The following is a 24,277-nucleotide window of genomic DNA, read 5'->3' on the forward strand; positions in this document are numbered from 1 at the left end:
AGAGGAATCATGAGGGGGATTATGTGGGATATCTTGATCTTAAAATGAAAAGGAATCATTACATGGGATGAAAGCAATATCTCTATCTTGATAAGAAGGGAATCATGGTATTGGTTAAAGTTACTAGATGGACTGGGAAGGACACTTTTATCTTTACATGGGAGGGGGATCTTTCTTTTCTTGCTAAATGGTAGGATGTTTAAATGGAAGGGGATTATTTTGGATGTTATGATAAAGCATAGGATCTTTATCAAAGATTAGATTTTTTTGGATACCATGATTAGACATAGGATCTTGACAAACATTAGTTCATCATGGTTATCAATTTTTTTTTTATGGAGTGCATATTGGTGTTTAATCTAAGGTTTTTTTTCTCATGGACGTGATCTTTATTTAGGCTAGAGTAGTTTTGAATTTGATTTAGAATAATCTCTTGGAATGTTTGGATTTATGTTGATGTTGTGGCGGAGAAGTATGGGATAAACTATTCAATTTGGGTGGATGGAGATATGAGAGATGGAGGTGGATGCATGATATGAGAAGATTGCACATCTTTATTTGTGTTTCAAGGGTTATGCTCCTTTATTAATAGTCCTTTTAGGAAATCACAAAAGACATGGGATAGAGTGGATTTATAATTTTGGAGCGATAAGGATTGTAATGATGTTGCTTTGGTTTTCTTTAACAAAGGAAAGGGAAGGATGAACCAAAGGAGGTGGATTAAAATTTGGTGGAGGTGGGGATGATGGAAGTTTTATGAAAATACTAAGGAGATATTTAAACATGGCCTATATTTCATTATTGAAGTGATATGTGGGGGTAAAATTGGTGAAGGCTTAGCAATAGGTAAGGAGATAGTCTTAGATGTTAGAAGAGGTAGATAATGGAAATGGTGTGGATGTAAAGATGTAGGAGGTGATAGAGTAGAATAAAAAATATGGGCTTTAATAGATTTTTTTATTGGATTTGAGGATAAGGATTTGGATATGGGGATTTGCAACATGGATGGGGTTGGAGGATATCTTTGGATGGGAGTTAGGCTTCCCTTTTCAAAAGAATAATAAGAAATAAGAGATGGATTGCAATTTGATATAGTTTTTTGAGGTGGAATGGATAGAGATATAGTAGATAGGTATAAGGCTATGGGATTCACTTGTTAAATGTGTTAGGGTAAGATATATAAATAGGTTGAGGCTTGATAACATTGAATCAACATAAAATAGGTTTCTACTAGAACCCCACAAAACCTTTAAAAATAAGTTGAAAGGCCCTAATTTCCCTATTCTTTTAGAATGAATATATTTGAATGGTTAGGAAAAGGTGTTCACTAAGGTTGATTTTAGTCATTCTATCACCCTTTTTGGAACCCCATTCCCTATTGTAGATATTCCCTTTCTCCACTAGTCAACCCCAAACCCATTATTACCTATTTGGAATGGTCAATTCCACAAGAAAGAATATGAAAAATTTGTTCAAGTGTGTTGATGTTTATAAATTGCTAATTAAATATTTTTTTTATAAATCAATCAAATTAGAACCACTAAGATGACTTTTAGGATGAAAACCCCAAGAGCTGCTATTCCTTCTAATATTGACCAAATATTTTTATAGCTAAAACTCTACCCAATACAAAATTTATATGATCAATTGCAAAAATTAAATTAGAGGTTGTCAAATCTAAAGTAAATAGTGTGTGTGACATTAAAAATAAATAAAAGAAGCTTGAATAATATAGAAAATGAGCTAAAGTTGATCAAGGGTATTTTGTAGAATACTAGTCATGAAATTTATAAATGATGACAAGCACAATAGGGACCACCTAACTTCTATATCAATTTCCTATAAAAGATATTGAAACTATTAAGACCTTGTCAAAAATACTATTTTATTTATGATCTTTCTCTTTGTTTTACCTTTTTCATGAGAGCTATATTTTTGTTTAACTAAAATATTCTTGATATTTTTCTTTGTAAAAGTTTTAAAAACTTTCAAAACCCATTTTTCATCTTTATAAAAATAAAACACTTTATCATTTCTCTTTTCTTCTTGCCCCCATTTATTACACTTATTAACATTTTGATAAATAAAAATATAAAACAGGTTCTAAAAGAGACATGAAACCTTTTAGAAACAAGAGATCAACTAAATTTATATGGAGAGCCCATTTAAGAATTCTGTTCGCATAACATTTTTGAGATCAACTTTAAGCTCTCTTTTAAAATGGTGAAATTTTTGGTTGGTTCCTTTCTTAAGCTCATTCTATTTACACTATCTAGTAACATCCGTGTAAGTATGTTTTTGAAACTAGGGTTACGACCATAATATGAAAATCAAAGGTGACTTATTTGAAACGGTGCACTGGCTGGCAATGCCGTGAACATCTATGTGTAAAGACCTCCATCATTCTTTTATTTATGCTCAAGTGTATTGTAAGCACATAACCTTTTCATTTGTGTTTTAGGATAATATGGTACAACTTAGGTGCACTGCATGTGAAACAGACGTGAATGCCTCTGGTGAATGTAACTGCAATTACTCTATTGAGTTTGGAAATGAACAGGATATGGAGATGTACAAGAATAATTTCACTGAAGTAATCAAAACTTGTATTAGATTAAGGGTTCCCACCATTTCACAAATATTCCAAGGAAATTCCAGTTTCCATGTTAATGGGCAAGGCAGAATTATTAGGCAAATGCGTTTATATCCTAATGGTATTCAAATTTATTGCAATCGTTGGTTTAATGGGTACCCTTTACAGTTTCAAACTCCATCGAGAATGGAACATCGAGAGATGATACAAATATAAGTCATCAGAATTCTCCCAGACAGCCTTATACTCTTCCTGTTAGAGTATTGCTTTGGGGGACTCGAATAATGTGGGATACAATAATTGAAATTGTTGGCCATGAGCTGAATTGGCAGCAAATACTTGAAGACATTGAATTGAATAGAGTACAGTTAGGATGGCATTTTTTTGATTCTGAGGAGCAGATTGAAGTATTTGGAAATTCTTTTGAAGATTTTGCATTTAGAGGAACTCCCCCAGCAGCTAGGGGTGCAGTGGACAGTTTAGAGAGACAAACGATAGAGGAGGATAGAGATTTCTTGTGTTGTTTATGTCAGGCTACTTTGTTGGCTGGTGAAAAATGTGTGAAAATGCCTTGTAATCATGAATACCATGAGGGATGCATTTTGCAATGGCTGGCAACTTCTAACTCTTGCCCAGCCTGCAAATTTGAACTGCCCACTGATGACCCAGATTATGAAGCACGAAAACAAAGGAGAAGTAGATAAATTGTACAATTTCAAAAATAATTTTGCGAACATTTTTATGTTTTTACTTTTTAATTATGATTAAAATAAATTTGGATTGTAAAATGAGGCTTGATAGGTTTAGAAATTAAGGTTCATTTTTTATAAAGGCGATTTTTTTGTTGGTGTGGCTTAAGGGCAATTAATTCTAGTAGTCTTTATTTACAAATAAACGTTTTTACATACAAATTAGAAAAAAGGAATTTTACCAATCTTTTAAAATTTATTAAAACTTGCTTACATTAATATTTCAGGTTACAACAAGTTTTCCTATCCACTCAATGAGGTGATGTTATCATTAAACACAACCATCAAATTGTAAGGTTTTATGTTTTATTTCTAACACAAAGTTCATTTCCCCTCCTTTATCTAATTCTAAACTTTAACAAGAGTGTTCTTTTCTCTCATGAGTAGACATGCATTCATTGCTTTCATGAGTTAATCCCTTTCATATTGGAATGATCATTCTCTATATCATTTCTATTCCAAACCAAATTCCATGGATAATCTACTTATAGTTGTATCTCGCTCAATTAATAATATTTTAGTTCCTTGTCACTTAAAAATGGCGAGGAATAAATGACCTAAAAAAGAAAATGTTAGATCTTGTCACATACATAGGAAGATAAAAGAGACAAAAGTAGGGAATGGTAACTATAATAAAACTTTGAACAATAAAGACATTGATTGCTGCCTCAAAGTTAGGGAGGTAAACAATTATTAAATTTGTGAAGGTAGATAAACAATGAGAGAAGTCATGCACAAACTCGTTACCACCATGAAGATTAGTGGTAAATAAATGGTCATACAAAACCACATAATGTCCTTCCCAAAACCCTAAATTCAATAGAAATAGCCAAGAAACTTATGTGGTCGCATGGAATAAGTATCATTTGCAAGAATGAAATAGTTCTGAAATAAAACATCATTGGAAAACTAAATTGTCTTATAATGAAATTCCTCTTTCTATATCTTCAAACTACAAATGAAATCTTGACAGAGTAGGTTGCTACTATGTAGGTTGTATCTCTCGGTTGAGTAGGTTGTTGTTCTTGTCGATTCTTGTAATCTGAGAGAGCCTTGAGTACACCTAGAATTCCATCTTTATTTAGAATAGTCACTTTTTTAGTTTGCAACACTCACAATCGTTTTGCTTTCCTGAGTTCTTCTGCATTTAAAATGAATGCCTTATAATGATTGGTGCATCAAATCAAAGATGTATCAATCCTTACCAACTTTCATCAAATATCTTTATCTTTGCCAAGGTGTCAATAATATTCTAAATTTTTTCTTTTAAGTCATCAAATGTGGCATACCTTGAATTATTTTTCCTCCTCAGCTAACAACCTATGCTTGTAAAAGCTTGAATAACCTGAGCAATTATCTTATTAGATTCCTTTCACAAATTTCTGTATTCTCTAATATTCAGTAGCATGAAGCTACACTTCCAATCCAAACTTTGGATCCATGTGGCACATATAGTGTCATTCAAAGGAATTATACCTCTAGTGATGACCACATCAATACTCATATCCATGATTTTCTACAGTTATTTTCTAACATGTGTTTGTGTGAGGATTCCTCCATCTTAGAGTTCTTAATTTCTATGGATATACCATTTCTTGCAAATACCAATTCATTATATGACCTACTCAAATTATCAATAAATGGAATGCCTTTGGTTTTTACCTTCTTAATCAATTTGTTTGTTACCCTCCCTAAATGACTATTTGACCATAAGTTGGCCACTAACTCTTTATTTACATTTGATTCAAGATTAAATATTCCCTCTGCATGGCATGAGTCTTCAGGTGATGAACTCAACAATGACTTTATATATTTCGATAAATTATCCATCAATGCCTTAAGGCCTTCTTTATTTAATTTCTCCCTTTTCAACTCTTTCCATTAATGTGGTGGTTGTGACCTAGAAATTGTGTAGGTTTTCATCTATACTTGGGGGCCCCATGTATATGCGAGTAAGATTCAAGTCAGCTATAGTAGAATTACTTAGATATTTTTGGGAAGTGGGGTGAGTAATTTCAAGAAAAAGGTGATCAAAATTTTCATCCTTAATTAGGTGAGAGGCCATTTTGAGCTTCATATTTTTAGGACTAGGGATGGACTACAATATTTGAGACATAATATATTTTGATCTTTTTCTAATGGATTCAAGTTCTCTTTTGTTGGAGAGAGATAATTCCAAGCATTTAGGGGATGATAGAGCCTTGGCAACATTCTGCATATTTTTGGGACTTAGGAAAAGATTCCTTTTAATAGGATGGTTTTTATCTATTGGCAATTTGAGGGAATTACTTATGATGTTTTTTCATTGATGTCAACACTAATTGCTTTGGTTGTTTACCAGTATCCAGCAGGTCTCGGTAGGATGATTGCTTTCTGGTTGTAAGATCATGTTGAGTTAGTATATTCTGATATGCTTTGGTTTATAGAATTAGCTTAGATCTCCTATTCATGCTATTCAGATATATCTTCAATCAGTTGGTATTGAATTGGTGATCAGATGCTATCTTATGTTCTAGTAAGTCTGGTTTCTTAATCCGGTAAGGGTTTCACTGACAGATCTTTGTTGAAGATCTTTTGGTGTAACGCATAAGTGGTATTGGTGTGAATTCTAAAAGGGATTCAGGATGTTGATGATGATCGTGTTTGTGACTCGACTGATTGGAATTATTGACTTAGATTATGTAGACCTAAATTGGATCTGGAACTATCTAGGTTTTGGACCGGTTTAATGAAATGTGTTGTTGGATCTCTTCGATGTGTTTTTGGGATGATTTATTGGTTGGATGATATTTGGTTGGCCTCGGGCTAACATGTTTTATGATTATGTAATACGTTTATTGATTTTGTATCTAGCTGGTTGACCTAATTGTTTTGGTCACTTTTCCTTGAACTGGTTTGACAGAAAACTCTACACTTGACTGGCAAGCAATAACACTGGTCTAAACCAGATTACTGTTGGTTAAACACAGTAAGAATGTGAAAGACATAGATCGGTAACTCTTAACTTCCACACAATCTAATCATCTTATTTCCACTTCACCCATATGCATACACTAGTGATACATCAACAAAAATGTAAAGACCTATTGGTTCAACATGCTTTACTCCTTGACAGAAAATAACAAAGCATCACACATAACACACATATTTTTTTCACATGGAAACCCAACTGGGAAAAACCACGGTGGGGATGAATAGCCACAAGTTGTTCTTTGAACCCTTTTGAAGTCCGCTCTATTAGGAGCCTAGTCTGGTTAGAGACTTTTACAATAGGTTCTGTTAGGAACCGATCCTACTAGGGATCACTCGGTTAAGAGATGGCTAAAATACCCAGTTAAGGGTTAAACCTTGTTAAAGGTTACCTTGTTAGAGGATTTTAAGAACTCAAAGATTTTGAGTCACCCTGTTAAAAGATTTACAACAAGCTGGTTAAAGCTACCTTGTTAAGGGATTTTCCAACTATTGAAGTGGTTAGAGGTCAATAGGTATTACCATGATCTAGTAACAACACTTCAATGCCAATGCAGATCGGCTTTAGTTCCTTCCTTCTACAATCACACTCTGCAGGTATCTATTCTCTTATCTGGTCTGGAAAGAATCACATATCTCTACACTTAGATACACACACAACATTTGCCAACAACCTCCACATGAAAAATAACATCAACCTTACGGAAAACAGATAGGTTAGTAGCATAAACCCTAAACCCTAAACATTTAGATTAAACAATACAGTCGATTCAATCCTAACCATTGAACATATTACATTGATTACAATAGTCTTGAACAAATCTCAAGACATCCTCCATCATTCGTTCTTCACCGCTTCTTGGAGGCTAATAACCCATCACGTGCTCTCCACCATTTACAGAGACTACGTACATTCTTGAGGTAGATAGGATCAATCTCCTTCATGCAAGATCCTTCACCCGCACAAGGCAGATGTGGCAACACAATCTATTCTTCATTACAATGCTAACTCATCACATGACATCATCGGTTGAATCACACAGGCTTGGAACACTTCAACCGGTAGTCATACCATATGAAACCTTGATACAAAAAATTCCATATATCGGTTCACTTGGACAGACATACCGCTTCACTTTTTCACATATACCGGTTCACTACATCATACCAGTTCTTTTGCAAGTTGCTTACTTCAATATACCGGTTCACTCTTCAGGATATTGATATCAATGACAACATACAATATCATCATGTCATCATACTCTGCACATATGCCAACAATCTCCCCGTTTGGCATTGATGGCAATATACAAAGATATCTTTCTACTTCAGCTTCATATCTTCTCCCTAATACTACAACATATCTTCTCCACTTTACATCTTCTCCCCCTTTGACAACAATGTCAAAGTGAAGGCACAAACAACTATGTCCCACTATGTTGCTCCCCCTAAGGAGTAGCATCCTTTAACACATGAATCCTGAAAAAGATATATCAATGTAAATCTTTACTGATGTGGAGCACACACCTTTAGCTCACCTCTTGAAGGGGTAGCACCCCTAATTCACCTCTCAAATAGGTAAAGGTAGCCTTCGGTAGAGTCCTGGTGAATATGTCTGCTAACTGCTCCTTACTGGAAACATGTTCCAATAGAATCTCTTTGTTTTGAACCTTTTCCCTCAAGAAATGATAATTAAGCTCAAAGTGCTTGGTTCTAGAATGTAAAACCAGATTCTTGGAGATGTTAATCACACTTGTGTTGTCACAAAATATGCTTACCAGTTAAGATATACGAACTTTGAAGCCATTTAATACATGCTTCATCCAGATTGTCTGGGTGCAGTTCATAAATGCTGCAACATACTCTGCTTCTGTTGTAGACTAAGAGATACAGATCTGCTTCTTACTCATCCATGAGACTAGTCTACCACCAAGAAAGGATGCATCATCGGTTGTGCTCTTCCGGTCATCCACATTACCAGCCCAGTCAACATCTGTAAACACTTTCAGGTTGAAATCATTACTGTATGGATACCATAATCCATAGTCAATAGTTCCCTTTAAATATTTCAGAATCTGCTTGACTGCTACCAAGTGGGATTCTCTTGGGCTTTTCTAGAACCATGCAGTAATGCCCACTGCATTGCAATTTTTGGTCTTCTATGTACTACATAGTGCAAATTACCAATCATTGATTGGTATTCTTTCTTATTTATCAACACTGAGTCATCCTTCTTTGATAGTTTACAACCGATCACCATCGATGTACCAACCAGTTTGCTGTCTTCCATACCAAAAGTCTTCAACACTTCTTTGACATACTTAAACTGAGTGATAAAGATTCCATCTTTCATTTGTTGAATCTATAGTCCAATGAAGAACTTAATCTCCCATATAAGTGACATCTCAAACTCCTTTTTCATCTCATCTGCAAAATCATAACTCATCTTGTCATCTCCTCCAAAGATTATGTCATCAACAAATACCTCACAAATTAGAATCTGATCTCCTTCTGACTTCAAATAGATATTGCTATCTTCACTTGTTCTCTGAAATCCAATCTTCACAAGATGGGAGTGCAAGCATTCATACCATGCTCTAGGTGCTTGCTTTAGTCCATACAATGCCTTATGTAACCTACACACCATGTCACTATCTTCTGATAGGGCAAACCCATATGGTTGCTCTATATACACCTCCTCTTCTAGTATTCCATTTAGGAATGCAGATTTTACATCCATTTGATATACTTTGAATCCCTTGAATGTTGCATATGCAAGAAGCATACGTGTTGGCATTTTTTATCATTATGTTGTGATTGTCATTGATGGAAACAAACTTTCTATGAGATCACTTTTTGTATGTATGAGCTACGCTCAACTGGTATTTGTTTCAAACTGGTATTATTTTATAGTCTTTAGACTATCAGTGTCTTGCAGAAAGTGTTTACCGATCTCAAGCGGCATGAGGACCTCAAGCGGTTCAAGGATCTCAAGTGAAACGGAGCAAAGGATAGAAGTGGCAGTTATCATTTTCCCAGTCTTCATTTCTGCCAACTGGTAATCTGCTAAATAGGTATTACTCTGAGTCACCAACCGGTAATCGGTAAAGTTGTATAAACCGGTAATACTCTGTGATGAGTTACCAACCGGTATATCTTTGTGATGAGTTACCATCCACCAACACTTTGACGGTGATTTTGTGTCGTGGTACCAAATGTGTCTAGATACAATGAACCTAGGAACTTGCAATGTAATCCTATTGGAACAATATGAAATCAGATTCCTTTTAAGGACATCATGTCTAGGGTTTTAGTATGAGTGTGTAGCTGTTAGGGTTTGAAGTGCTTGATGAGTTCTTGTATGTGCAATCTTAACAGAAAAGATCAAGTATGTGGACTATAACAGAGTGTGGATTTACTGAAGACTGAAGTAATGTTGAAATGCATTAGCAATAAGCTATCATGGATCTAACCAAGCAAACTATGCTATTTGCTAGATCATTCACTTGTTGATTACTCACATGTTTGACAAGTTAGAAACCCTTAACCAGGTAGGCCCAAAAAATCCTTTGTAAATCCTCTAACAAGGTGATTCACATATATGGATCTAAAATCCTCTCAAAAGGTAGTCTTTAATCAGCCTTATCTCCTAATAGAGATTGAGATTCCTGACAGGATCTGTTTTGGTAAAGAACGTTGTATGACCTTAACCGGTTTGGTTACTATTATGCAGATAGTTACTTGTGAGTTTCATCTCACCGTGGTTTTTCCCATTTGGGTTGCCACACCAAAATCTCTTATGTTATGGTGATTGTGCTTCTGTGGGTGAATGCCTTGGTATTTGGTTTGCATTTGTGTTAACCAGTTTGTTAGTTAACCTATTATACCGGTTTACCGCTAGACTGATAAAGTGTTTGAGTACAGTAATTTTTGGTATAATAATTCACCCCCCCCTCTTAGTATTCATCAATACGAACTCCTTCCAATCTGGCTATAGGAGCAAAGGTTTCTCCATAGTCTTCTCCTTCTTCTTGAGCATATCCTTTGCACACCAGTTTGGCTTTGTTTCTTACCACAGTGCCATCTTCATTCAGTTTATTTCCGAAAACCCATTTGGTGCCTATGACATTTTTATGCTTAGGTCTGGGTACCAGAGACCATGTTCCATTCTTTTCTATCTGGTCAAGTTTCTCTTCCATTGCCTTGATCTAGTCTTCATCTTTATGTACCTGTTTGAATATTTTAGGCTCAAATTCAAAGATCATGCAAGAGTTTTCTCTGACCTTTCTTCTTGTAAGAATTCTTGCATCCTTGTCTCTTATGATCTCCTTTGGATCATGATTCAACTTTACATACCTAGGAATGATCTTAGTTGTTTCCTCTTGATTTTCTTCTTCATCAGCATTAGCATCTACCGGTGTAGGAGCACTATTACTGGTGCTAGGTTCTCAGAAGGTTACAACCGGTTCATCTCCTACTTGCTAACTGTCGATTTCCTTAGATTTCTCAGAGGTTTCATCAATTCTAACATTGATGCTTTCAACAATTCTCTTAGTCCTATTGTTGAAACATTTGAGAGCTTTTCTCTTTGTGGAATACCCTAGGAATATTCCCTCATCACATTTAGCATCAAACTTGCTCTAATGTTCACTCCTTTTGATATAGCATTTGCTACCAAACACTCTAAAGTAGCTTACCACTGGGGTCTTACTAGTCCAATACTCATAAGGTGTTTTATCCTTACCCTTTTTGATGAGTACCTAGTTCATTATGTAGATTGTAGTGCTCACCGCATCTCTCCAAAAGGTGTGAGCAACCTTCCCTTGGATCAACATAGTTCTAGCTACTTCAACCACAGTCTGGTTGTTCTTCTCTACTAGGCCATTCTGCTATGGAGTCCAAGGGGCAGACAGTTGCCTCTTGATGCCATTGTCTTCACAATATTTATTGAATTCACCGGAAGTGAATTCTCCTCCTTGATCAGTTCTTAAGCACTTAATCCTCTTACCACTTTCTTTTTCAACCAGTGCTCTGAAGGCTTTGAACTTTCCAAAAGCTTTAGATTTGTCCTTCAAGAATGTTACCCACATCATTCTTGAGCAATCATCAATAAGAATCATAAAATGCCTATCTCCTTGCACACTCCTATTTTTCATAGGACCACACAAATCAGTATGCACAAGATCAAGTAAATTGTCTGCAGTGAAAGATTTACCTTTGAAGGTTTAGGAAGACATTTTCCTCAGTTGACACTCTCTACACAAAGGATTTTCTGATTTGCTCAGCATAGGCAATCCTCTAACTGCCTTGATCTTAATGGTCGTCAAAATATTATCAAAGTTTACATGGTAGAGTCTCCTATGCCATATCCAGCTATCATCAAACTTAGCCATTAGACATGTACTGACATTAGCATTCAGCTGAAACAGAATACCTTTGGTTTGCATACCGGTGGCCATTAGTTCACCACTCTTACCTTTTATTTTACACACTCAATCTCTGAATTCTAGAGTGAGTCCATTATCATTCAGTCGGCCAATGCTCAAAAGGTTGTGTTTGAGACCTTCTACCTAATGCACATTGTCAGCACTATTTTTTCCATTCAGAGAGCTAGACCCTCTACCTTTTACCATACATGGTGCATTATTACCAAAATGAACCACACCACCATCATACTCTTCCAGAGATAGAAACTTACTTCGGTCACTAGTCATATGGTGAGAACAACCACTATTAATAATCCACTCATTGGAATTATCAAAGCGGGAGACAAGAGCCTTCTTGTCTGACACATCTTCCTTGACTGCTACAAACACAATATCTTCACTTTCTTCATCTTCTGATTCCTCATCAATGACACCTTCATCAACTGCTACAAAATAGTTTCTCTAGTTTCCTCCTTTGAACTTCTTGAACTTTTTTGGTTTGTCCTTATTATCACTATCAGGACAGTTTACAATAATGTATCCTAGCCAGTTACAAGAAAAACATTTCAAAGGGAGCTTACCTCTATATTTACTAGTTCCCTCAGGAAGTCTCTTCGCAAGAAGAGCTTCAAATTCCATCAAGATCTCCTCATCATCCATTTCTCTACTTTGTCTTGGTTCACCACTGGTACTAGCCTCTTTGCCTTTTCTAGATGGTGTAGCAAATGCTCTGAAGGCTGATTCAGTCTTCTGAATAATGCCATCATAATTATTTAGCTCATAAGATGCTAACTTTGCAATGATGGAGTCTAGGGATACGTTTGTCTTGTCTACAAACCTTAACTCTTGAAAAGTATCAACCCTTATTGCATAGACCGGTAATAAGGATCTCAAAAATTTGCTAGCAATAGTGGAATCTTCCATTTTACCACATGCATGCTTAATATCTCCCACAATAGTTTTGATTCTTATTCCATATTGTTGAATGGTCTCTCTTTCAACCATCTGCATGTCTTCAAACTTTCCACTAAGGCTTTCTTCCTTAGCTTGTTTCACATGCTCATCACCGCCATAGATATTCTCAAGGCCATCCCATACCTCTTTGGGATTCTCTTTATCCTGAACATCAATAAACTCAATGTCAGATAAGCTACTGATTAGGGCTTCCATGACCTGCCCATTCTCCCGAATCTCTCTCTTTTGATCATCGGTGAGAGTATCGGTAGGGATAACATAAGCATTCTCAACATAGCTCCAGCATTGAGAACCCATGCTTCTGATGTATATCTTCATTCCATCCTTCCATATTTTAAAGTTGTCTCTGTTGAACTTTGGACCTTCCCTCTTCATCATTAGAATAGGATCTTTACCTCAAGCAGTTAAGCTTACAACATAGAGGACCTAGAAGATGCTCTAATACCAATTGATGAATAAATGATGAATAGTTAGTACCAAACAGGTATTGAGGGGGGGGGGGGGTGAATCAGTACAAGAAAAAATCACTTTTCCTTGAACTGGTTTGACTGAAAACTCTACAGTTGACTGACAAGCAATAATGCCAGTCTAAACCAGATTACTACCGGCTAAACACAGTAAGAATGTGAAAGGCATAGACTGGTAATGCTTAACTTCCACACAATCTAATCATCTTATTTCCACTTCACCCATATGCATACACTAGTGATACATCAACAGAAATGTAAAGACTTATTGGTTCAACATGCTTTACTGCTTGACAGAAAATAACAAAGCATCACATGAAAAATCATCACACATAACGCACATATTTTATTCACGTGGAAACCCAACTGGGAAAAACCACAGTGGGGATGAATACCCACAAGCTATTCTTTGAACCCTTTTGAAGTCCACTCTGTTAGGAGCCTAGTCCGGTTAGAGACTTTTACAATAGGTTCTGTTAGGAACTGATCCTGCTAGGGATCACCCAGTTAAGGGATCGCTAAAATACCCAGTTAATGGTTAAACCCTGTTAAAGGTTACCTTGTTAGAGGATTTCAAGAACTCAAATATTTTGAGTCATCCTGTTAAAGAATTTACAACAAGCCGGTTAAAGCTACCCTGTTAAAGGATTTTCCAACTGTTGAAGTGGTTAGAGGTCAACGGGTATTACAATGATCTGGTAACAACACTTCAATGCCAATACAGATCGGCTTTAGTTCCTTCCTTCTGCAATCACACTCTGTAGGTATCTATTCTCTTATCTGGTTTGGCAAGAATCACGTATCTCTGCACTTAGATACACATACAACATTTTCCAACAACCTCCACATGAAAAACAACATCGACCTTATAGGAAACATATAGGTCGGTAGCATAAACCCTAAACCCTAAACATTTAGGTTAAGCAATTCAGTTGGTTCAATCCTAACCGTTGAACATATTGCATTGATTACAACAGTCTTGAACAATCTCAAGACATTATCCATCGTTCATTCTTCACCACTTCTTGGAGGCTAATAACCCATCACACGTTCTCCACCATTTACAGAGACTACACACATTCCTGAGGTAGATAGGATCAATCTCCTTCATGCAAGATCCTTCACGCGCACAAGGCAGATGTGGCAACACAATTTATTCTTCATTACAATGCTAACTCATCACACGACGTCATTGGTTGAATCACATAGGCTTGGAACACTTCAACCAGAAACCTTGAAGCTAATACTACCAACTAGTAGTTATACCATATGAAACCTTGATACAAAACATTTCATATACCAGTTCACTGGGACAGACATACCGCTTCACTTTTTCACATATATCAGTTCACTACATCATACTGGTTCTTTTGCAAGTTGCTTACTTCAATATACCGGTTCACTCTTCAGCATATTAACATTAATGACAATATACAATATCATCATGTCATCATACTCTGGACATATGCCAACATGATTTATTCTAATGATGAACTGGCACAAGACTCTGCTAGTGGTTTTGACAAGCGAAAGGAATGCGTATTTCTGGCTATAAAGGAAGATGATTCGGTACTGGAAGGGAATGTATTTGAAGAAAAGGCCCTTGTTAGTAAATATAAAGATAAGGATGAATGGGTAATTGATAGTGGATGTTCACATCATATGACTGGAGTTAAAAGAAAGTTTCTATCTTTGCAAGAATTTGATGGCAGTTTGGTTAGATTTGGAGATGACAAAGCATGCACAATCAAAGGAAGAGGAACTATATCATTAGATGGTAAGCAAAATACTGATAATGTTTATTATGTTGAAGGTTTATGGCTTAATATTTTGAGTGTAGGACAGTTGGTGCATAAGAGATTTCAATTACAATTCAAGGATGAAAAATGCAAGATCATTAATAGGTCTGGATTGGATATTTCTATCGGTAAACAAACAAAAGGTAATATCTTTCATTCGAATTCTAGTGTGAAGGCATGTTTGATTTCCCAAATTGATCAGAGTTGGCTTTGGCTTAAGAGGCTATGTCATGTGAATTTTGATTGCATTGTAAATATCAGTTCAACTAAGGTAGTTAGAGAGATACCTAAGATTGTGAAGCCCCATAATCTGGTATGTAAGGAATGTCCAATGGAAAAAAAGGTTAGAACTTCTTTTAAGAGTATACAAGACAAATCTAATGATGTTGTTTATCTTATTCATACTGATTTGTGTGGTCCTGCTAGAATCAAAAGTTTTCAAGGTGATAGATATTTTATGCTAATCATTGATGATTATTCTAGAATGATGTGGGTTACTTTTCTAAGAGAGAAATCAGAGGCTTTTGAAAAGTTTAAAATCTTTAAAGCTAAGGTTGAGACTAAGACAAGATTGAAGATTAAGTGCTTAAGGTCATATCATTGTGGAGAATTTACATCTAGTGAGTTTAATAAATTTTGTGAGAAGCATGACATAAGGAGACAATTTTTTGCTCCCCAGACACCTCAGCAAAATGGAGTTGTGGAAAGAAAGAATAGAACAATCTTGGATGCTGCTAGAACCATGATGATGGAAGATAATATACCTTGTATCTAATAGAGAGAAGTGGTAAGCACAACAATTTATACATTCAACAGAGTTCATATCAAAGGAGAAACCGGTAAGATACCTTATGAGTTATGGTTTGGTAATACACCTACAATTAAGTAATTCAGAATCTTTGGTAGTAAATGTTATATCAAAAGGGATGATTTCATTGGTAAGCTTGATCCTAGATTTGGTGAAGGAATATTTCTTGGTTATTCAAATGAAAGAAAAATATATAGATGTTATAACAAAATATTGAAGATAATTGTGGAGTGTAATAATGTCAACGTGGATGAGAAAAATGGAAGTCAAATCAAAACTTATGAGCAATAACCAATAGCATAAATGATCCTAACTAAACCGGTAACACCTATACCCGAATAGAGTGTTGAACCAATTACTTTGATAGTATCAGAAAATTCAATAGTAACTGAAGATCAGGGAAGACAAACATAAAATCATAAGACTCCTAAGTATGTAAGGTTGAATCATTTAGAATATCTGATCATTGGGGATAAGAACCAAGGAGTGATGACAAGAAGAAGATTTGCAGATGATGAGGTATGTTTAGTCTCTTAAGTTGAACTGGTATTAGTAACTGAAGCATGTAAAGATGAATGTTTGATGAAAGCTATGGAAGAAGAATTAGATCATATAGAAAAGAATAACACATGGACTTTAGTTCCCCGACCTAAAAATAAGAATGATATTGGAACTAAATGGGATTTTAAGAGTAAATTGAATGAAGTTAGACAAGTTGTGAGAAATAAAGCTAGATTATTTTATAAAGGATATTGTCGAAAGGAAGGAATTGATTATGGTGAAACCTTTGTAGCAGTAGCTAGGATTGAAGCTGTAAGATTATTTCTTGTCTATGCTGCACATAAAAACTACAAGGTTTATCAAATGGATGTTAAGTGTGCTTTTCTTAATGTGGATCTTGATGAGGAAGTTTATATTGAGCAACTTGATGGATTTTCACTTCCAGATAATAAAAATATGGTTTGCGGGTGGGTAAGGGCACCAAGATGGTGAACAAAAAGGGGGGTATAAGTGGCCACTTTTTTTCTGAAAATAGGTAAACCTAAACTTCAAAGAGATGTTCAAAGGTCACACACTCAAAACTAGGAGTTTAAAAAACAATAAGAATTGTAGTACTTTGAATCTAGTTTCTAAACTACTAAAGTTTTTTAAAATTGGATAAGATTAAGAGGGTCAAACCTCTCTCGCACGAAAAATTATTCCTGATTTTTTCTGAAAAACATAACATAGGTGTTTTCATGCGCTGCACAAAATATATAATTAGATTTAGTATTTTATAAAACCCTTCACTAGGATGATAGGTAAGATTGAGATCTAGAAGTTGTGTCTTTTTTTGTAAATTTTCAGTGAGTATTTTTTTTTTAATGATTTTTTGAAGTGGCCACATCCTGAAAATTTAGTACCAGTTTGTGAGCTGGGCATAACTTACATCAAAATAATGGTAGATGTATTTCTGTGAGGACTGTCAAGGCACTGGTAAAGAAAATTAAAGTTTACTATGCTAATATTGTCTAAAAATAGAAAACTTTATATGGTCAGAAAGATGAGAAGACGTGTGAGATTATGGTGGTAATTTTAGAGATACCCACTTGGTCATTTGTAAACCTGATGATGATGAAGTCGAGAAATCATGTTGGAAGATGAAAAAATTTGTAAAGGGACACAAAAATGGAGGGTAAATGGGCTTGCAAGTCTTAGGGTCATTTTCCAACCCTCTTACCAAGCCAAAACCCACACAGGTTCTGATGTGCAAGATAAACCACTCGGGTTTTGAAAAAAAAAGTACCATTCATAGTTCTACATAACCCGTACGGGTTATGTAGAACTAAAACCATCATTTTGAATTTCCCAAAACCCGTATGGGTTATGAAAAACCAAAATTATGGTTTTTCATAACCCGTACTAGTTATGAAAAACCAAAATTAAGGTTTTTCATAACCTGTACTAGTTATGAAAGACATTATTTTGAGTTTCACAAAACCCGTACGGGTTATGAAAAACTATTATTTTGATTTCACAAAACTAGTACGAGTTATGAAAAACATCATTTTGAGTTTCACAAAACCCGTACGGGTTATGAAGACATCAAAATGTATGCTTGTAAACTTAGCATATAATACACATATGTATAGACATACATATATAGTATGTGTTTATGTATGTATATATGCACATCTATAGTTATATATACATATATTTATATAGATATATGTACATATGTTTGTATACATGCATGTCTCTCTTCTTTTCCTCTCTCTACCAATTCTCTCACCCTCTTCTCCTTCTCGTTCTCTCTCTCTCTCTCTCTCTCTCTCTCTCTCACTCTTAATCCTATTATCACACTCTCTCCCTTTTCTTTCTATCCCTATCTCTCCCTCTCTTCATATCCCCTTCTCTCTCTCTCTCTCTCTCTCTCTCTCTCTCTCTCTCTCTCTCTCTCTCTCTCTCCCTATCTCTCTCCCTTTACTCCTATCCCCTTCTCTCTCTCTCTCTCTCTCTTCTCTCTCTCTCTCTCTCTCTCCCTCTCTCTCCCTCCCTCCCTCTCCCTCCCTCTCCTTTCCCCAATCTTCCTCTCTTTATCCTATTCTTCCCATCTCCGCCCTCCCTCTCCCTCTTTCCCAATTTCTCCTCTATCTCTCCCCCTCTCTTTCCCTCCCCCTCTCCTTATCCTATTCTCTCCCTCTTCCTCTCTCCTACTCTCTCTCTCTCTCTCTCTCTCTCTCTCTCTCTCTCTCTCTCTCTCTCTCTCTCCCTCTCCTTTTCCCAATATCCCTCTCTCTCCCTCTCCCCCTCTCCTTTCCCCAATCTCCCTCTATTTATCCTATTCTCCCCATCTCCGCCCTCCCTCTCCCTCTCCCTCTCTCCCAATTTCTCCTCTATCTCTCCCCCTCTCTCTCCCTCCCCCTCTCCTTATCCTATTCTCTCCCTCTTCCTATCTCCTACTCTCTCTCTCTCTCTCTCTCTCTCTCTCTCTCTCTCTCTCTCTCTCTCTCTCTCTCTCTCTCTCTCTCTCTGTGTGTCCCCTCTCTTCCTCTCCCTCTCTTAATCCTATCATCTCTCTCTCTCTCTCTCTCTCTCTCTCTCTCTCTCTCTCTCTCTCTCTCTCTCTCTCTCTCCTGTCCTTTTCCCAATCTCCCTCTCCCCCTCTCCTTTTCCTAATCTCCCTATCTCTCCCTCTCCATCCACCTTCTCTCTCTCTCATCTCTCTCTCTCTCTCTCTCTCTCTCTCTCTCTCTCTCTCTCTCTCTCTCGCTCTCTCTCTTCCTATCCCCTTCTCTCTCTGTCTCTAACTCTCTTCGTCCCCCTCTCCTTATCCTATTATATCCCTCTTCCTACTATCTCTCTCTCTCTCTCTCTCTCTCTCTCTCTCTCTCTGCCCACTTCCTATTTGGTTCCTACTTTTATATAACCCGTACGGTTTATGCAAAACTAAGACAAAAACTTATAGTTTTGCATAACCCATGGGTTTCTAAAAAGTATAATGTTCCTCAAATCCCATAGGAGTTTTGAGGAACTTTTCATTTTTTATTATAAAATATAATGTTCCTCAAAACCAGTATGGGTTTTGAGGAACTTTTTATTTTTTATTATAAAAAAATAATGTTCCTCAAAACCAGTATGGGTTTTGAGGAACTTTTGATTTTTTACTATAAAATATAATGTTCCTCAAAACCCATATGGGTTTTGAGGAACTTTTGGTTTTTTATTATAAAATGTAATTTTCCTCAAAACCCGTACGGGTTTTGAGTAACTTTTTATTTTTTAATTGTTTTTGGCTAGGCTTGGTGTTACCAAGCCTAGCGCATTTTTGAATTTCTAGAACACGCACGAGTTATGAAATTTTTATTTTTTTTGGCATGTGGCCACTTTTCTGTTCACCACCTTGGTGCACTTACCCAGGTTAAAGAAAAATTTATATGGATTGAAATAAGAACTTAAAGTTTGGTATGCAAGGTTGGATAAATATCTTTTAAAACTTGGTTTCACTAAAGGTAATGCTAACAATAATCTATATTATAAAGTCACTGATGATCATATACTAACTATTGAGGTCTTTGTTGATGACATCATTTTTGGAGGTGAGGATAAGTTGTGCATGGAATTTTCTAACAATATGAAGATTGAATTTGAGATGTCTATGATTGGGGAAATGAAATTTTTCTTAAGGTTTGTAGATTACTCAAACTAATAAAGGTATTTTCATCTGTCAAACTAAGTATGATAGGGAGTTGTTGAATAAATTTGGTCTTGAAAATTCTAAACCGGATGGTACTCTTATGGTTACAAGTGAGAAATTGACAAAGAAAGATGAATCGGAACTGATAAATTCTACAAGATACAAGTATATGATTGGAGGTCTTCTATATTTGACTTAGACTAGACCGGATATAATGAATTCAATTTGCATTGCATCAAGATATCAAAGTGATCCTAGAGAAAATTATGAAAGTGCAGTGAAAAGAATTTTTAGGTACTTGCAAGAAACATTTGAATATGGTTTGTGGTATTCTAAAGATGATGACTTTACTTTATGTGCATATACAAATGCATATTGGGCAGGTGATGTTGATGATTAGAAGAGCACTTCCGTTGGAGCTTTCTTTCTTGGAAAAAAACTTATTTCATGGATCAACAAGAAACAGTCATGTACTTCCTTATCTACTACTAAAGATGAGTATGTTGTTGCTACTACTAACTATACACAAATTCTACGGATGAAGAAAATGTTAAAGGACATAAAAGTGAATTGTAATGAACCAGTAGTTATTCACTATGATAACTCTGTTGCTATAGACATATTAAAGAATCTGATATTTCACTCTAAGACAAAGAACATATCTATCAAATACAACTTCTTGAACAAAAAGGTGGAAGCAAATAAAGTTAGATTGGTTTATGCGAACACTAAAGAGAAGATTTCAAAAATCTTCACTAAACCTTTTCTTAAAGAATCATTTGAGTACCTCAGAGACAGGTTAGGGGTTTCTGCCCCTCTGGTAGAAACTCAATTGATGTTATTTGGCATCAGTCTGGTATGCATTATCAAAGCTATTATTCATTCTGGATTGATGTGGTGGTGCTACTACTCAAGGGGAGTAGTTAGTCTTGTGTTTCAATGGTTTATGATTTTACTTTGATATTTATGTCAAATATTTGGCATTGATGTCAAAGGGGGGGAGATATTCATGTGAAAAATTTAAGGAGTTATATACATTTGGGGAAAAAATTTCAGAGCTTAATTGAGATATCATTTAATGGGAAAATATGAATCAGAACTTCATTGCTATATACTTTTGTGGGAGATTTGTTTCACATTTCTTGGCACTTGGAATTTTTTCACATCTAGTGTTACCATCAATGCCAAAGGGGGAGATGGTTGACAATTTGAGGGAATTGATTATGATGTTTTTTCATTGATATCAACACTAGCTGCTTTGGCTATTTATTGGTATCTAGTAGGTCTCGGTAGGATGATTGGTTTCTAGTTGTAAAATCGTGTTGATCTGGTATATTATGGTATACTTTGGTTTATGGAATTGGATTAGATCTCCTATTCATTCTATTTGGATATATGCTTAGTCAGTTGGTATTGATTTGGTGATCGAATGCTATCTTATGTTCTAGTAAGCTAGGTTTCTTAATCTAGTAAGGGTTTCACTAACAGAGCTTTGTTGAAGATCTCTTGGTGTAATGCATAAGTGGTGTTGGTATGGCTTCTAGAAGGGATTAAGGATGCTGCTGATGGTTGTGTTCATTCCTCGACTAATTGGAATCATTTCTTTAGCTTGTGTGGACCTAAATTCGGTCTAGTACAATCTAGGTTTTGGACCCATTTAATGAAACGTGTTGTTGGATCTCTTCGATGTGTTTCTGGGATAATTTATTAGTTTGGCCTGAGGTTGACATGTTTTATGATTATGTAATAGGTTTATTGATTTTGTATCTGGGTGGCCGACCTAATTGTTTCAGTCTAGGGTTTGTAGATATATGTAAGATTTCATTCAGATCATGGGTATGTATGCAAGCGAATAATGTAATAATAATTTATGTAGAGGATTTGGTCAATCTTAAGTGACCGAGTTGGGTTTATGCGAGAGGTTTAAGACCTATAGTATTGATCTTAACCAAAACTATACTCAGGCATAGGAGATTCTATTATTGCAGTTCATTCTTCCTTCTGGATTGTAGTCTGGATTTCTTATGCAGTCAATGAAGATTCTTTTGTGATGAGCAGTGTGATCTAGGTTGTTTGCCTTCCTACAAGTTCAGGCCCCTAAATTTATAATCACATACTTACTATAGAAGTATTATCTACCTGTGGATAGGCTTCCCACCATGGGTTTTCCCTTTACCGGGTTTTCCACATACAAATCTTGGTGTCTTATGGATGGTAACTATTCTCTTATTGTTGGTTGTGCTTAATTGTTATATCTTCTATTCCGGTAATTGTTTTATGCATTCCAATATTGATCTTATATGTTCAAGTAATAATGTTTTGAATGTTTAAGGTTCCGATAATCTGGTGACTAGTGATTCACCCCCTCCCTCTTAGTTGTCCTTCGATTATTTGAACGGTCTAACATTATTAATATTCTATAAGTTAAAAGGAAGGGGGGTTCCAAGTTTACCTTGGTTAAGGTATTTTACATCATGGAATTTGATTATGGTGGTATCTTTCTTTGTGTCTCCTACTACAACTTTGCCTTTGTTTCCTCCCTTATCTTGATATTCATTTATATTTTCTTCAATTTATTTATTCTTTTCCCCTTTTTATTAGTGAAATATCCTTCCCTGTGTGTCTTCTCTAGATATTTTATTTTAATTTATGAGGTTATCACCACCTCCATCACCCCATAGTATACTGAGGATGTCATTTTTGTAGTAGATGTCAAGGCAGGAGTGATGACATTGCTAGAGCCACTTGGTTCTCAAGTATTATTTATTTTAGATAGGGTGGCCTTGGTAGTCTCTCCTTTCTTCTTTTCCACCCACATTATCATCCTCCTTAAGATAGTTGTTTTCCTTCTATCAAGATTGCCTTCCTCTGATTGATCCCAATTAATAGAGTCCAAGGGTTGAGCTTGTACATTATAGAGCTATGTGGGATCAATGAGATCAAACCCATCATTCATGATACCAATTGTATCTCAACCTAATTGATAATATGTTATCTATTTTCAAGTCATCCTTGAACACTCTGGTCTTTTGACTTCTAGGCCATTAGTACAATCTTACCAATAATCTTCAAGTTGGGGTATATGGTTATTTGTGGGGCCTAGATGTAAATTATTCTTAAGAAAATCCTTACTATCGCAATGCAACCTTATAAAATCATAAGTATCTAGAGTATATTTATCTCTAGGCCTTTCAAATAGTTAAGTGCATTTTATTGTTTCTTACAAGAGTATAGACCTGGGTTGATAGGGAATTGAATAGCTATCTTCTTCTTCTTAGTATGCCTCTTATTTATTTCATAAATTTGTTTACAAGGTTTGATAAGAATCCATTTATCTCTGACATGCTTGGGTAACTCTAGAGGGAAACCATCAAAGCCTCCTATCTGAATGTAAGTAAAGGTAATAAATTATATAAATAATCTCACTTATATATTTATTAAAGTTGTAGCTTCTAGTGAGATTCTTTACTCTAGATACCCTTGAAGCTCACTCACCAATAGCATCATGAAAACATCATTAACCCTTTTGAAGTTCGTGTAGATATTTTCTAGTTGTAAATCTAAGTTAAAAACATATATTTGAATGCTATCATTATACTCCTGGACACATAACTTAATCCTGACCAGTATTTGGTAGATGCTAGGGCATAAAACATATATGATGACATGTAAAAGGACATATTCAACCTAAATTTAGTGAGCATAGTATACATGTAATCACTAATTAATCCTTTCAAATATTTGTCTTCTCTTATCCTATGTAGAAGGACAGTAATATCCACAATTTCTCCTTTAAGGTAGGACTTATGGATGGTTTTAGGTAGCTATGCTTTCCCTTTCCTAGGAATAATGAACCATTCCTTTGAAGTTATGTTTCTCCAACAACCTTTCTTTTTATTAAACTCACACTATTTCTACATGAATCCTCAATGAGAGTGTTCTTCTCTATTCAATAGCTAAAAAATAGTTATGTATGGTAGTATGGTGTAGGGTTATAAGAACCCTATTATCTCCTATTATTGCCTCCCTAGTATTTGGATTATCCATGTTTATATATTTGAATACTAGTTTAGTGCATTATGTAGCACCTAGGAAAATGATGTTGGCATTATGGGTATGTGTGGCATTGATGTTTTGTCATTGATTTCAACACTAGATGGTACCGACAGATAGATTTATACTGATTGATATGGATGGTTACCAACAGACAGGCTACCGGTATAAGATCTAGTGTTACCAATAGAAGAGATTATCTGGTTGGCACTTCCAGCATGTTTTGGTCAGTTGGTATTGCCTTGATAATTGGATGTTAT

General features: G+C 35.6%; 1 protein-coding gene across 1 annotated transcript; it reads left to right on the plus strand.

The window, feature by feature from the left end:
* Window positions 1–2,467: 2,467 nt before the first annotated feature.
* On the plus strand, window positions 2,468–3,297 carry LOC131875742 (probable E3 ubiquitin-protein ligase RHY1A). The gene is made up of 2 exons (XM_059220384.1): window positions 2,468–2,714; window positions 2,762–3,297. Exons 1-2 carry the CDS (start codon window positions 2,468–2,470, stop codon window positions 3,295–3,297), a joined length of 783 nt encoding a protein of 260 aa, XP_059076367.1.
* The last annotated feature ends 20,980 nt before the right edge of the window (window positions 3,298–24,277 follow it).

The sequence above is a fragment of the Cryptomeria japonica genome, chromosome 5 (genome assembly GCF_030272615.1).
Source record: "Cryptomeria japonica chromosome 5, Sugi_1.0, whole genome shotgun sequence".
Classification (NCBI taxonomy): Eukaryota; Viridiplantae; Streptophyta; class Pinopsida; order Cupressales; family Cupressaceae; genus Cryptomeria; species Cryptomeria japonica.